The sequence below is a fragment of the Agelaius tricolor genome, unplaced genomic scaffold (assembly GCF_023055355.1).
Source record: "Agelaius tricolor isolate 1412-34295 unplaced genomic scaffold, bAgeTri1.0.p SCAF_62, whole genome shotgun sequence".
Classification (NCBI taxonomy): Eukaryota; Metazoa; Chordata; class Aves; order Passeriformes; family Icteridae; genus Agelaius; species Agelaius tricolor.
Genome location: NW_027269322.1, coordinates 810465 through 826985, shown reverse-complemented (window position 1 = coordinate 826985; position 16521 = coordinate 810465). Strand labels below are relative to the sequence as shown.

The 16521-nt window shown below is 37.2% G+C and overlaps 1 protein-coding gene across 3 annotated transcripts in view; it reads left to right on the top strand.

Annotated features, from left to right (window-relative positions):
* Nucleotides 1-16521, top strand: part of USP47 (ubiquitin specific peptidase 47) — a 51512-nt gene that overhangs the window by 15590 nt on the left and 19401 nt on the right. For 2 of the 3 annotated variants that reach the window (XM_071456603.1, XM_071456601.1), the window contains exons 2-10: nt 2311-2514; nt 3384-3500; nt 4611-4749; nt 6268-6364; nt 6849-6994; nt 7806-7885; nt 8681-8830; nt 14848-14943; nt 15034-15186. In XM_071456603.1, the coding sequence (XP_071312704.1) occupies nt 2311-2514; nt 3384-3500; nt 4611-4749; nt 6268-6364; nt 6849-6994; nt 7806-7885; nt 8681-8830; nt 14848-14943; nt 15034-15186 (1182 nt within the window). The remainder of the gene's footprint in view (nt 1-2310; nt 2515-3383; nt 3501-4610; nt 4750-6267; nt 6365-6848; nt 6995-7805; nt 7886-8680; nt 8831-14847; nt 14944-15033; nt 15187-16521) is intronic. The other variant, XM_071456602.1, reaches the window with a different exon arrangement.

Sequence of the window (16521 nt, the reverse complement as noted above, 5' to 3'; positions counted from 1 at the left end):
TACATTAAGTTACAGCATCCATACAAAATCAGCATGGGGATAATTAAATCCAAATTAACTGCTGTTTTCTGAGATGATCCTGTATGAATAGTAGTGAATACCTCTTAACCCCCCTGCAGTGTTCTGTAGAGGAGGGTGGGCTCCCACCCAGAGCAAGCCTTTACCATTGCTGAGGTGCCTGCATGTAAGTATGGGTTGATCTTCCACTTTTGCTGGGTCTTAGCTGCTGCTCACCTTCTCAAACAAAAAAGAAAAAAATCAAAAAAGAAGACCACTGAACAAGCTTTACCTTCTCTTCGTAACCCCACAGTGAATGAGAGAGCTTGCTTTTTCAGCAAAAAAGAAAAAAACAACAACAAAAAAACAACAAAAAAACAACAAAAAGAAAAAAAACCCAACAAAATAAAAAAGATGCTGTGCTGGGAAATTTCAAGGAATGAGCCCAGGAGAAGAAATCACTGGTGAAATTTAATTTTAGCCTACTTAAGTACAGCCCTGTGTGTCTCTGTGGGTGCAGTAGATGAAAGTGAGGATATACTATGTCAAAATTACTTTGACTTCCAAACTCTGTTTTCTTCTTAATGTGTGGTTAATGTTTCAGGAATAGTTTTCTGTGTTTTCTTGGAAAGTAGTTCATAAATGTAAAATTCTCCCATAAAGATGAAATGTATGAAGTGTTACAGATTTGCTGCAAATAATCTTTTTGATTATTTTACTTTTATTATTACTTTTAATCTTTTTGAGCATGCAGTTAATGAAGGCTTCCACACAGGATATTTCATTTAATAAACCTAAAGAAATGGGACTCCAGGGTCTTTAAAAAAAATCCCAATCAAAAGCAAACTAATGTCATACAGATTGGATCGAAGGTGGTTTTATTTGCCTTCCTCTATCAACTTTTTTGTGATGCTGATAGGAATAGATGCTGCAGTCAGCTAACATTTTATTCTATCCCTGTGTGAACACTGCCAGCAGATTTTGCCATCCCCTGGAATGAAGGCATCAGCTCGAATGTCTGTGTTCCTTTTCCAAGGGTTTTGTCATGTAAGAGCTCTCAAAAGGGGCTGTACCACTTTGGTGGTGCTCATTTGTGTTGAGAGGCTGGTTGTGTAGAAATACAGGGGATTCTGAAGATGTTCAAATCTGCTTTGTAGTTCTCTATTCTCTAGAAGCTGCTTGTGATGTTTGGCTGAGAGTTTGGGCATGAATGGAATTACTGCCATTTGTTGTTCTTATCCACTGAGAATTGTGGTAGCACCGCACGTGGTTTTTTGCCTTTTTGGATGCTGTGGCCTTTAGCCATGGTCTGAGATTTGGGCACTTTGACAATGCATTACTAATGCTTCTGTGTGTTACAGCTTGAAAAGGCTGAATCCCTGAAGGACTAATTCCTTTTACTTACTTGATCCTTTCCTATGAGATGTGTGTTTAAATATCAGTTATTCTTGTTCTACAGTTTTGGATAATTAAGATAATTAATTGATTGTGCTTAGATTTTTGACTTCCTTGGTTTTCAGTGTTGGAAAAATGCTGTTTTTCTTGACTTACTGGGTCCAGAAACTTTTATTATTACTCCATTATCACTTTCATTCAAGATCATTATTGTTCTGATTTCAGATACATTGAAGTTTCTATTTAAACTCTTTACTTTGTTCAATTATTCCATTACCACTTTCATTCAAGATCATTATTGTTCTGATTTCAGATACATTGAAGTTTCTATTTAAACTCTCTTTACTTTGTTCAGTAGCCATTTGTCAGTGCTAATTTTCTTACTTTGTTCAGGCAGAAGAATATCTCCTGCAACTCAGACAGCTGTGGAGTTAGTAGGAAGTTGGTGGCTTGATTATGAAACTTTTTGTTTAGTGGTCAGCTTCCAAGGTTGCTTGGAAGCTTGCAAATTTTCTGGGTTGCATTCCTGAAAGTCACAAAAGGTATATTATGCCTCAGCAGGATTTATGATTGTGTCAAAGCTGGAAGTGATGACTTGGAAGTCTGTTCCTGATTTGAAGGAGTCTCCTATCTGCTTGCTAGCGAGAATTCTGTGTGGAACCTGAGCGGTTTCTCTGTCCCCACACCAGAACAAATTCCTTCTTGTTCTATAAAAATGAAGTTTGTTTTTATAGATTTTTCAAAACTGGAAGGTTCTTAATTTTCTCATGCTCACTTCAGAAAATAAAATCCAGTTTTAGGAACCTGAGTTTTTAAAAGTACGCTACATTTTATCGGTGAAGTCCTGTTTGGATTTTTCAGTTAAGCTCCTAACCATTCCTTCTTTTGCTCCTGACCTGTTGTGTGCTGTCATTGCAGGCAGAGTGTGCTGCCGAGGAGCCCAGGGTGCTGTGTATAATCCAGGACACCACGAACTGCAGGACGGTGAGCGAGCGCGTCACCCTGAACCTGCCCGCCTCCACCCCGCTGCGGCGGCTCTTTGCAGACGTGGCTGCCAAAGTGGGCTACGTGAACGGCTCCTTTGACTTGGTGTGGGGCAACGGAGACTCTGCCACAGACACGGTACGGGGCTGAGCTTGCTGCTCCCTCTGCGCAGCACGCACTTCCCAGCACAGAAAAGCTCCTGCTCTGCTGCTATTGAATTCCTGTAACGTTTTGTGCTGAGTGCACCACAGCAGGCTGATGCTGCTGTGTTGATTTGGCTGAATTTTAGTCTCAAAGTGTGCTCTTTAAGGATATAGCTGTTTAATCATTAACAAAAACTAATATGATCCTTCAGATGCAATATTAGTTTTTGTTATCAGTATGTATTTTTAATAATAATGCCATGATAAATAGTCTCAATTTCCTGTAGTCTTGTTTGAGAAATGTTTTCTTCTCAGCAGCAGCATGTTGTGTAGTGAGTCCTGATGTTTCTTAGACCTATTTGAATATATTACATTAAAAAAAATATTTATATCACTCCTATGCTTTATTGTAAATCAGTGTTGATTTTAGTTCATATTATTTCTATAGATGCACCTAGAAAACTTTCTAAGGTTTGTTAAGAAATAGACAAAAGTTTATTTCAGGTCACGTTTATGCCTGCTGAAAGTAATTTTTTTTTTCTTCTTTTAAAGAAAAGAAAGTGTCTGCATGCTTTAGAGGACACTGGATAATGTGATGTTCACAAGAAACTTAGAGACTGGCTCCTGAATAGATTAACCAGCTGTTAAGATAAACTAACTGCATTAGACTGTAATGTTTCTTAAGCTGTTCCCAAGTTATTTCAGTGCTGATGATGTGTGTTTTGTTTACTGGATAATTATTTATTTTCATGTGGTCTTACTGTGTCAGCAACCACATCAAGCAATGTACTTGGATGGAATCTGTTAATTGCATATAGATCTGTTTCTAAAAAGTGTTGTTTCTGTTGTTTTACTCTTTTTTAGCAGACTCCAATAGATCAGAACAGTGACAAAACCATTCTTGATGCTGGTTTTGAGCCAGGAAAGAAGAACTTTTTGCATTTGACAGACAAGGATGGTGAGCAGCCTCACGTAATGCAGGTAAAATCTTCACTCAGCTACATAAGCCAGTGTTGTGGGAGAGGTGTGTATTCTTTGTAGTGCTTGTGTAAGATCAGAACATGAAATAAAACTGGGCTGAATATTTCATCCTAAGCTTCTTTGGGAGCCTTCTCAACAACTTTGACTATATTTACATCTATGTTCATATTTCTCCTGAGTGGGACCAATTCCATTAGTAATGATTTGCTGTCATTCTGTTCATGCTTGTCAATATTTATGTGATGTTTGCTGCAAGCAATTTTCTAAGGTTATATAATTAATTAATCTTTGACATATTCAGAGATAAGTCTTAACAATACATATTTAATCATATATCCAATCCCTTTCCTCTGGGTATTTGAAAGCAATGTTTGGCCTTTCCAGCAGAATTCTCAGAAATGGCAACCCTGCATTGACAGCAGTGAGCTGCTTCCACATTTATCTTTATGGAAAGATTAATAAATAAATAATTATAAAAGAAGAGTTGGCAGTGTTGCTGTTTGCCATAACAAATACTTTGAAATTTTCTGTTTCTCAAATACATGATGCACATAGCTGCAATATCCTCAAATCAAAGATTGGATAGACTAGTCATAGATTAAGATTTATTACTTAGCTCTTGTATCAGCACAATGCTGGCTTACTTAGCCTTTTTTGTGGAGTTTGATTACCTGAAAAAGGGGGGAAAAACCCCATGTGTAAATAATTGTGCTCAAGATCAGAATTTAAGAACGGTTCTGGAAGAGTAATGGAGTGAAATTTGTATGTCTGGAAAAAAATCTTATTCTGTATTGCAGTGCAGAAAACTTGAGGCACAGGAGATGCTAAATTGCCAGCTTGCTTGTTGCGTACATTGTAATAGTATAGCTGGTTGTGCAGTGTTCCAAAGGGCCTGTCTTTCTGCCAGTGCTAAAGAACAATGTGTCAAGGGCTTGAGAATTTGGAAGGCAGAACTAAAGTTACACTGTGTATCTGCAATGTTGAAAAAATTGTGTGATGTGCCTAAGCAAAATTGGTTTCTTAGCTGCGAGAGAAAAGTAGATCTCATAGGTACTTCAGTAAAAATGTTTTGTCTAACTTGTGCATGCCATGGGTGTCTTTGTGTTTCAGGAGGAGTCAGGTACAACAGAGGATGGTGCACAGGAGAGATTTATAGGCCCCCTTCCCAGAGAAGGCTCCATTGGATGTACCCATGACTATGTCAGTCAAAGCTATTCTTATTCTTCAGTCCTGAGCAAATCAGAGACAGGTATTTTGTTCTCTCTTGTAAAGGCAATGCTAGTTTGTCATTATTTTAGCACATTTTCAAATAGCAGCACTTCAAGTTTTTTTTTTAAATAAATTGCAATTTATTTTAAAAATACCGACATCACTGCTACATTTTTTATTCATGTTTTTTATGATATTCTCCCATCCCTTTAGAAATGGAAGAACTGTGTTCCATCCTTTCCTTACCTGGGACAGGGTGATTCAGACTCTGTCAGGGTGCTCCTTTGCAGTGCTGGTGTGCTGCTCATCCCTAGTTCATAGTCAGGGTTGGATCAGCAGTGCCCAGCTCCAGCTGTGCTCACTCCCAGCTGAAGGAGGACTGGATACCCTGTTACTGGAGGGGCTCCTGCCCCATCTCTGCTTGGCCTGAGAGTTCCTGTCAGGGCCTGCAGGTTTCTCTGCCTCCAGGGAGAGGAGGCTTCCCCTCTTGGAGAGGTTCCTCCTGCATCCCCCAGCCAGCAGGACCTCCTGGGGTTCTGGGAGGCTGCTCAGCAGGGGAGGAGGAGACAGCAAATTACAGCTGAGGGTAAAGGTGCTGAGCAGCCACTAAGCTGACACTCTGGTGCACTACTTCTTACCTGTTTAAGGCTTTTTGGCAAATAACAACGTTTATCTGCCTTTTTTTTTCATTTAATAAAACTGAAAAGATGATTTATATGGTGTAGAGTAATAAAAAAAGTACAAATGTTCTGATTCAGTTTCTTCACAGAAAATGCCCGTGTGTGAAGTAGCTGCCTTTTCATTACTAGTATGGTATTGAGATTATTTTTTTTTCAAGAATTTTCAGAGTATAAACAAGCATTTTTAATTCCTTTATTATATGATGCTTCAGTATATGCTCCTTGCTTATCAGTTGTTGCTGATATTGCATATTTTGGAGAAAATTTTAACATTACAGCTTAGATTAATATAAGTAAATAATTTCATTTTCAGCTAGTAAAACTGACAGTGTTTTAGTAGTTCAGTTAGTTTTTTTAATTAGTTATTTAAGGGAGAAGGGTTTAGAATAGTAGTGTTGTGTGGGCACTTGGGATTTATTTTTTTTTATTTCTGATTTGGAAACAATAATAAAACCAGTGCAGATACAAATTATAATAACATTATTACTAGGATACTTTTAGCAGACATAAAGCAATAAGCAAGCTGATACACAATTGATTCTTAGAAAATTCTAGTTTATTCTGTAAAATGTTTAAATCTGCTATTATTTATACTTACCTACATCCCCATTAGTGTAGTATTCAGCATTAAATATTGCTTTTTAATGCAATCAAAAAACAGCTTCATGTCATTCAGGAGAACTATTATTTTCTGTTGCTTTCAGAAGTTATAACATTCCCTTCATTTATAGTGTAAGTAACAGTAAATAACAACAGATGAATGCAGTTCTTAAACACTATCACTATGACAGAATTGTTTTCTTGTCAAGTGTTTTAACTCTTGAATTGATGTGCCATCTTTTTTCATTATTTCCATCTCATTATTCTCATATTTTTAGGTTATGTGGGGCTGGTAAATCAAGCAATGACTTGCTACTTGAACAGCCTTCTGCAAACACTTTTCATGACTCCTGAATTTAGAAATGCATTGTATAAGTGAGTATATAGAATCAACAACTTCTTAAATTTGTGCTGGTTCATATTGGTAGGAGACCCTTTGGAATTTCACCTGTCAAAATTTCCTTGTTTGGATACTGGAAATCATAATGAAAGTCAAGCTGAATAGATTTGTAAATTAGATCAGCTTTTAACTTAAATATAAGTTACTGGTTGTGGCATGGATGCTTTTTAAAGAATCTTGGAAACAGCAAACTGAAAGTTAAATTTGATGCTAAGTGCAGTTCATGTCTGTACAGTGAATGTCTTCAAAATTTTTGGTTTTATGTTTATACATTTGAAGAGTATCGTTGCCACTTACTGCAGAAATGGAAAGCAACTGCATTTGACTTCTCCCAAGAAAGAGAGCTGCAGTTAACCTGTGAGATGGCAGACCTGAAATGTAGTAAATGTTGATTTAATGCTTTTTTGAGTAATGTTTTCAAAGCAGTTTTATTTGTCAAATATCTTGTTTTCCAAATAGGTGGGAATTTGAGGAATCTGAAGAGGATCCTGAGAGGAGTATCCCCTACCAGCTACAAAGACTTTTTGTTTTACTGCAGACCAGCAAAAAACGGGCAATTGAAACAACAGATGTTACACGGAGTTTTGGATGGGACAGTAGTGAAGGTAATGTGCAGCTGTTAATCTACTGTGGTTTGCTTCAGCTGCTGCCTGCTAGGGGCTAAACTGCTGTTCATGGGGGAAAATTTCAGAATAATTAAGAGTAATTAATAGAATTGACTTTTTCAGGGGAAACAAAATATCCTACATGGATACTTTGTTGTGCAGTGTGTTTGATTGTTAATGAAATGGCATCTGTGAGTTTTAGGCTGTTAAAGTAAAAAGCATTAGTTTTTTGTAATTAAACTGTCATTACACATGTAAATGGTTTCTAAAAAAGTAATTCTTTATAGGAAACTTGCTTCTGTTTTGAATCACAAATGTCAGATGCCCATGTTCCATTTATGGAGTTACCCATTTTTATTGTCTACTTCAAATCAAGCACTGTGTGTGTCTTTTTTACACTTGTGTGGAGTAATTTTGCCCCATCACCTGTTGGTTTTTCCATTAGCACATGATGATGAGAAGTGGGAAGCTGGGTTTTGGAGAATCAGTGCAAAGTGGGACAGAAATCAGAAGCAGTTTGTTTTATACCAGAGTACATTAGCAGTTCTGTATTTTTCACATATTCTTGCTTGTGTACACAGTTCTTGTTTATGTATAAACATAGTGAGCAAGCTGGTTGCTTATTTTTCTGGCTTACGTTGAGAGGCAGCTGCCTGTGGAATTGAACACTGGCCCAGTAGTGAATAGGTAGTAGTGTAGGTACACACTTGAACTAATGAGTAGTTTTTTAGGAAGTATTCTTAGGCTACAGTCAATATTGGGACTAACAACATCTCCTGTTTTAACTAATAATAACTTCAATTTTTAACAGCGTGGCAGCAGCATGATGTGCAGGAGCTTTGTAGAGTCATGTTTGATGCTTTGGAGCAGAAATGGAAGCAAACGGAGCAGGTAAGCTTGGAAAAACTATCTTCATTCAGTGGTACAGTATTGTGGGCATTTTCTAATGATTGTAAAAATCATTTACTAAATTTTAAATACCAGCTTATTGAAAATCTGTGGTAGTTTCCAGTTTTCTGGTTTCTTATGATAAGCTACTGTGATGTATGACTTTCAAGAGTGTGTTGCATCTGTTTTCCTCCCCCAATTAAAAGTGGAATATTCTGCACTCTGGAATATTATACTCAGTCTTTATTTGAAGCACAGAAAGTGACTGTGTAACTCCTACAATTACTTCCTTGCTGTCAGTATTTATTAGGCTTTGTTGTGGCCTCTAGAAGCTCAAGCTCTCCCTTCTTAATGCAGGAGAAAGTTAGGAATACATTCCTGGCACAGGATACATTCTGATAAATGGCCACCTTCTTGCAGGCCAGTTTTGGTAAATAGGAGTAATTGGTAAATTGTCTCTGGAAACACAGGAAAGGACTGCAGGGTCAGTCTGTTAACAATGTCTGCAAGATCAGGCTCTTTTTAAAATTCAGTTTGGTGCTTTTGTAGTCACTTAAGGCATGACTATTAAGGACACTGAAACTTATGTAACATCGTTTGAGAAGCTTGTTTGATACATGTTTTGGGCAGGGCAAAGTAAAAATTCAGGAGATGGATGTCCTGCTGGGGAATAGTGTTTTAAATGTGTAGACATGCAATTAAGACTTAATTGACAAGAAGGTATTTTCTTGTAAAACCAAAGAAATAGGGTATTGGTCATTTTTTTTAAGTCCCTGTTGCTGCATCTGTTTGTTTCAGGCTGATCTTATAAATCAACTGTACCAGGGCAAACTGAAGGACTATGTGAGGTGCCTAGAGTGTGGCTATGAAGGCTGGAGAATCGACACGTACCTGGATATCCCTCTGGTCATCCGGCCCTATGGCTCCAGCCAGGCGTTTGCTAGCGTGGTGTGTACTATTATGGTCCTAATAGTGCATCCATACACACATAGAATACATAATGCCCCAGTGGTAGAATTGGTTCCCTGGTAAGTATCATCCTAGATACTCCATCTTGGGGTGTTCGTCTTTGTGCAGTGAACCAGCTAGCAAGTTCTAGAAGATTTTTCTTTTTTTTGGATTTTGGTTTATTTTTTGTTTTGTTTTTTTTTCTTTTGCCCTTCGATGAGTCCTACTGGTGCATGTATAAGGGGAGGGGAAATGCAACTTTATTGCCTTAGGGCTGCAGTAATCAGTTATTTTCTTCCTGATAAAATCTTCAGCATTTACTTGAGAGATTTTTCTGAGATCACAAAGTTTTATTTGGGTTGGTTTTTTTACTGGCACATCTGCTAAATTTTCATAGCTTTATTGAAAGTGTTAGTGAAAGAACAGAACATTGACATAAAATTTTTACTTTAATTGCCATGTTGTTGCTGTGCTTTTTAAAGGTCACTTCTTAGATACCATATCCTTTAATAAGCAATTTGATGATGATTCAAAAATCTTGTTCTACATCAATGTTTGTAGTTCTTTTGCTCCAGCTTTACTGATGCTGGCAAGCATAACTATTGCTTAGTAAGTCTGTGGAAGTTCTTTTGTTTGAGTTTTTCCACCCTGAAAAAAAAGTATTACAAACTGAAATTCCACAGTATACTATGGATGGAGTTGTGAGAAAGAATAAGAATAAATCAAACAAGTCTTTCAGTAAAGGTTGTTTTAAACAAACACTTGTGTAATTGGCTTGTTTATTAAACATAAAGTATTTTGCCTTCTGTATTTAGTGTGCTGGCAATATTTTTAAAGCACTAGTAGTCCATAATTCTTAATGGTAATTCTGTTAAGAGTTGTTAGAATTAATTTAAACTATAGTATAGCTTCAAAGTACTTCATACCTTGAAACTTTAAATATCAATCTTGAGAAGTAATAAAGGTGAGGGACATTCATCTTGTGAAAAGAATTCAAGTAAGTAACGTCCTTCGAATTTTTCTTAAGATCAAAATTTTCTGGAACTGTCCAGCTAATGGAAGCTGTCTTAATACAGATTGATATTTTATACAGATGGCTTCCCTTTTCATCTTTTAACCCTAATTTCTAGCAGTATTCCCTGAACTAAATTTTATTTGTTGTAATTTTTATTAAATAATTAGATTTTTATGATCTATTAAAAATAATGAAAACTATTCAGTTCATATAGTTTAATTCTGCATTTAACAATGCATTGTTTGTATGTCTTAAATGGAAAGGTTTTTTTCTTCAATGGACAAGTCTGTAATGCAGTGCTAAAAAAAGACTTTGTCTATTTGTAAAAACAAAACTTGAATGAATAAGGACTTAAAGTTCAGATTAGTTTTAATAGTACATGATATTTTTCCTTTCAGTCAGCGTTTACTGGGTTTACTACATTGAGGAACATAGTTTTAAGATTTTTGTTACACAAACTACATGGTTGCAACTTGTATTGATGCTTCAATTTTTGAGCTTTTTCAATTCCTATTCTGATTACATTCAGTTGATTCTCCTCCCTGCATATGTACGAACAATAGCAGATGTAATTTTTAGTTCTGTAGTCTTCAGCAGTGGGGAGATATGGAGGATACTTGCTTTTGGAGAAGGGAAAAATCGCCTGTTTCTAAATGGAATTCTCTGAAGGTAGTATCCTCCATTGATCCATAGATGGTGTGATTCAGTAGGTGTAGGTAAAAGGGTCTGAGAGATCAAAAACTTCACACATGCGCTAATAGGGCTTATGGAAGGGAATGTAAAACTTTTTAGACCTTGCTAGTCAGCTCCTGAGGGAACTTGCAGCAGGCGACACAACCCAAGATAGGGGATCTAAGGAGGATACTACCTTCAAAGAACTCTAGTTAGAGGTAAGTGATTTTCCATTACTTTCCAATAAGAGAGAATGGATGGATGAGCTTTGAATAAGGTTAATCCGTAGAATGCCATTTAAAGAGCGTTATCCCACTGTTTGACATTGTGTATTACCAAAGAAATGCAGATACTTGAAATGTCGCATTCATTTATATGTATATTACTTCTCAATGCATGGGAACATCGAAGAACTGGGAAGGATAATGTCATGCTTTCTTTATTTCCTACTGTGAACTAATTCTGAAATTCTTCAGTGTGGTCTTACGGTTTGCATTTAGAATTGTTCTGATTTCCCACTCTATCCCACAACTCCATGTAGCATAGCTGCAAACTCACTAGGGCAGCTCTGGGGTATTGAGATGTTGGCAGTGTGTGACTCAAGATGGTTTCTGAAAAAACACTTATGTAATCTGCATTATTCAAGGGTATGGTGTCAAAAAACCCCTGAATCAGGCTTTTCTTGAGGTCAGTAGAAATCCAGACATAAAAACATTTGGCTTATTTCAGGGAGGTAAACGGGAGCAACAATTCGCCTTCTGATTTTCGTAGGTACTAGTGTCTTTTTGAATTTAACAACACTAGGCATAAGCTGAAATGTTTTGCAGTAAAAAAAAATATTTTGCAGGATGAACAGTGGAGAGAAAGACGCAACTGGGAACTAGCAGTGATGCTGAAATTATGATACTAAAACAGTGAGAGTTGATTTGCAATACCAGAAAACTAGTAATGATCCAAGTATTCTGGATGTGTGGATGTGTAGCCAATGCCGTTGTGTTTTGTTAAGTATTGTTAGTTTTCAAGATCTTTTGTACCATAGCTTTTCTTTTGAGAATGTAAATATGTGTACAAGTAGTCCTTCTTAGGGTAGAAATTACTTTGAACTTTATGTGAACTTTGTGGTGTCTTTGCCAAGCTGTTGAAGGCAGAATATGGATGATGTGATAATTCCTTTTTTGTTTTTAAGGCTAGATCAGTGACAAGGAGGTCTTGTATTTTTATTGAACATACTCTTTGAGCACAGGAAAACTGATGAACTCTGAAAACCTGAGATGGCAGTTAGTTTCTAGCTTTTTCCAACAGCAGTTTTGCCTAAATGCTATTTGTTGTGTAAGGCTTCATAAAGGTCCTACTGCTCCTATTCACAGGTTTTACAAATTTACACATTTATGAAGACTTGCAGTATGGCACTTGTCAAACTACTGACTAGATCATAACGCATTTTCATGGAGGGGAAAGTTCTCTGCAGTGCCTCTCTTAAGCCAGACAATAATTAGGTTGAATTGTTACAGCATTTTAGTGTGCTAAATGATAGAAATCTCAGAATATTAAAAACTGAATGCACTCAGAACTTGGCTGGACAAGACTGAGCAATATGCCTAAAGTTTGACCTGTTTTGAGCAAGGGATTAGGATCAGATGATCTCCAGAAATTTCTTTCAGCCTGTGTTGTTCTTTTGATTCTTTGAACTAGAAAGAAGTTTAAATAGCTTTTGTCACCCTAATCTGTAGCTTGATCACTTAAGCTTTACTTTGAAGTGTGTGTGTAGGGGATTTTGGAAATGCTCAGTGACTCCAAAGGTAGATAAGAGCTGCCACGTTGAAGGTAACTCCTGAGGTAACACTGGCTTCTGGTGGCACCGCAGGGCAGGGGATGTGTGCTGTGAAAGGCTGTGCAGCTTGGCAGCTCTGCCCCTGGTTTTGCTGAGTAACCTGTCAGAGCAGAGGGCAGTGAACTACACTAGAGGAGGAAGTGTATTAAGAAACCTCCTAAGCAGAAGTAACCTTGGTGTAAAGATTATTTAAGAGGGAAGAGAGTCAGCCTGGGGAGCAGCAGTGGTGATTATCCAAGGATTGAAAAATACACGGCTATATATATATAGCTCAAAAGTAATGGAGGTCCCAGGAGCTTCAATCAGGCCTTTCAAAGCACAGCTCACTATGAGTGCTAAGCAGTGAAACCTCAAGAGTGATGTAATAATGCTTCATTGCCTTCTCAGGGGTCTAGAGCATCATCACTTCTTGCCTTATGTAAAAATTTGTAGGGTGTTTCCTTGTTAAATTGCACATCACATGAGTCTACATAAGTATTACACAATAATTTATGTCCCATCCTCCATATATTCCCACTTGTATTCATGTTGATACATGAGCTGCAACTTTTTTCTTACACTTGAAATATATTTTTCTTGCCTTAACTGGCATTTGGCTCACAAGACAGTTCTATCACTGATTATGATATCATCATGTGATGTTGTCTGATTCATGTTTTCTGTGTTGGCCATTAACTTTTTTGCTTTTCCTGAAATAGTTGTGCATAATAATCAAAATACAGCAATTCATTTCTTCTGCTTTCTTTTTAAGCAGGTTCTAACTTGTTTAGTCTTTTCTCTTACATTTTAGAATGAGATTCCTCACATTTCAGTACATAATCTTACTAAACACTAGCTGTCTGTGGCCCTGGAGTAAAAAGCAACTCAGCTTCTGTAGCATTTAGGAAGTAAAGACATAGACAGCAGTTCAATTCAGACTCTAAAATGTTTTCATATGTCTGGAGAGTCTCTGCCCGAGAGCTGTGATTTCAGGCTGTTCAAAAGCCCTTCTGGCTGGCTCAAAAAATGGAAACTGAGATGACTGCCTTCACTGTACAGTTGTTTTATGGAGTTTGGTAGGTCCTTCATTTGTGAAGAGCAGTCACCTGGAATAGAGTCCATTTTTTAGAAGTCCTTTCTCCTAGAATAGCAACAGAGCTTTTGGAAAATACTTGCTTTGTTGTTCTTGCTGATTGCCTCCATTCTTGGAAAGAAAGAATGGAGGAGAGAAGAACTGGGGGCTTTTGTGAAGAACTTGGCATATCCTTGATTGGTTCCCAAAGTGGGATTTGCCAAACAACACGATTTAGATACCAGTCGTAGGTTCTGTGCCAGCCATGTTATGACTGCTGAGTTTACTCTGCCCAGTTAAGCCCCTTCTTACTTACTCAAAACTTCAGGGGAACAGCCACAGACCTTCATTAACAGATGATGATTTTAAAAATGATGTTGCAAATTGTATTTGCTTTCACCTCCATGGCTGAAGAGAGAACTTCTGCCTTCCACTTGGAGTTCAGAAACATGGAGCCTATTGGCTTGCAAGCTGACTGGGTTATAGGTTTTAACTTTAACATCTCTGGGTAAAATTCTTAAGTGAACCCATCTCAGCACTCCTAGTGAATTCTGTTTGAACAAGTTGGTTCTCAAGTATTTACACCTTAATGTGCAGTGTCATTGCTGCAAATTGTGTCAATTTGGTTGTATTTTGAATATTGATTACTATAGTGAGGAGCAAAATAGAAATCATTGAAGTCCTGGGTGTAAGCATTAATGACAGAACTTGTGGGGTTTTTTGAACCACCCCAAACTAGGCAGCTGTCAGAAGACAAAATTCCAGTTATTGCTTAGTTGCCTCATAATGTTTAGCTAGGAAACTACTTCTGTCTTTATAAGAGATGACCTTACCTGATTCTCACTCCTTTGGGAGCAAAACTCAAATACTCTTCCCTCTGTCCTTTCCCCAGCTTTCACTTAAAAATAGGATCTTCAAGTGTCGTTTCCTGACCCTTGGTAGAACCAGGACTAAGGCTATCTTTATGCAGGGCACTGAGAAACTGAGTAACACTTTTTTCTACTGCTTCCTCTTTCCCCCTCTAAATACCGGATTGGCTTTTTTGAGAAAAACTCCTTTAGAAATGCAGAAGAATCAACTCAAAATTCTGGGAGAACAAGAGCAAGACAGGGTTTAAAAATAAGCTTGTTTTCACAGCAGATGAGTTTACAGACACGACTAAATGTGATGTGCAAGGTAACAGGAGTAAATGTAACTATTGAACCAAAGACAGTTGGGATTCATCAAGTACTGAACGAGATACAATTAACAGTATTGTGGTTTTGCTGGGTAGAAATGTTGATTTCTGGTCATGTTTACCTAAATATTTTGTCTGTACCAAAGTTTGTCAATCAAATTTTGGTGGTAGATTTAAATGAATTATTTGTATGTGTTTGCAGTCTCATTGTAAATTTATACCTGCATAGTAAACACTCTTTAAAAATGGGGTAACGTGTTTTTATTCTTAGGAAGAAGCACTGCATGCTTTCATTCAGCCTGAGATCCTTGATGGCCCAAATCAGTACTTTTGTGAGCGATGTAAGAAGAAATGTGATGCAAGAAAGGTAAAGACTAGTCAAATGATTTGCAAAAATGACTTTTAATAAATACCAATCCTGATAACAGGGACATAATCTTGTCCTTGTTTCACTTAGGGCCTGCGGTTCTTGCACTTTCCATACCTGCTAACATTACAGCTGAAGAGATTTGACTTTGATTATACCACAATGCACAGAATTAAACTCAATGATCGCATGACTTTTCCAGAGGAGCTGGACATGAGTGTCTTTATTGATGTTGAAGATGAGGTAAGGTATTTGGTTTCAGAGAAAAGCATTTAACTTCCTTCAAGTTTCTCATTCAGAAAATCAAAATTCTAGTCTTATAAACCCATTTTAACAATATTATTCATCTATGTATAATGTTCTTTAGCCATGCTAGTGCTATAATTTGAAGATTTTAAGTCTGTCCATATGGATTTTTCTTTTTAATATTGCAAACAAATGTGTTCTCTGTAGTTGGGGTTCCTGCTTCCATAAGGAAGCTCTTTCAGATTTCTTACATCTTCAGTCGACAGATTTAAAGACATGAGTCTCAGGGCTTCTATATATATTGCAATTCCAGAAGGGAAGATTTGTCTGAAACTTGTGTCTGAATTGTGTTGGTCATAAGAGGTGATGTAAAGTTTCAAAACTTTGAATATTGAAGTTAGTCCAGAAATCATTAATAATTAATTTCTTCCCTCTGAATCACCATGTAGTTAGTGTATACTGTAGAAATAAGATTTTAAAAATTTTATTTTTTCCCATCAGTCTTCTGGCTTTTTACTTTTCGGGTTTTACCAAAATTCATGTTGTGCACTTACATTCACCAAGAAGTATTTACTGTGCTTTTTGCATTGAAGACCAAAGCAATTTCTCTAATTTCATTCCTGAAAACATTTGTTGGCTTGCACTGGTATAAGAGAAATACTGCCTGAATGTGCACATGGAGAGGCTTTTCTGGCTCTCTACAAACCCTTGTCTTAGGAAGGATCCCATGTAGACAATTTGATACCTCTCAGGGTGAGTGGGATAAGTAACAATGAAGATTGATCTGGGAGAACAGAACTCAGATAAAATTAAGGACTGTCAGAAAATCAAAACAATATCCAGAGGCAAGAAGATCAGGTAAGAGATGAGTATACTGAGTGAGCTGCATTCACAGTGTTGGTGACACCATGCTGTTAAGCTAGCAGAACACTAAGCAGTCTTACTGTAATACCTTGGCTTGGTCCAGTGAGTTGAAATGGAAAAAAAAGTCTTTGGTTGTGACTGAAAATATTTTCAGTCAGTTCTGATTAACAGGGCCACTTTACAACAGATTGTTTTTTGGTATCAGACTTCCAGGTACTGAATTGGGATAGCTAGTGAATGGGATAGGCTAGTAACAAATATAACTTTCCCAAGTCTGAAAACTCGTAGTTACTGTTAAGTTGCACACAAACCCCAGTAATACTGAAGAGGTGGACTGAAGACACCAACAGAAACAAGTCTGTTCTTGGTGCTGAATTACAGAGGTCTCTAGTTTTTGAGGAATTTGATTGCTTCATAGAGTGGATTTTTTCATTTCACAAACACTGTTATTTCCTGTTCCATGTAACT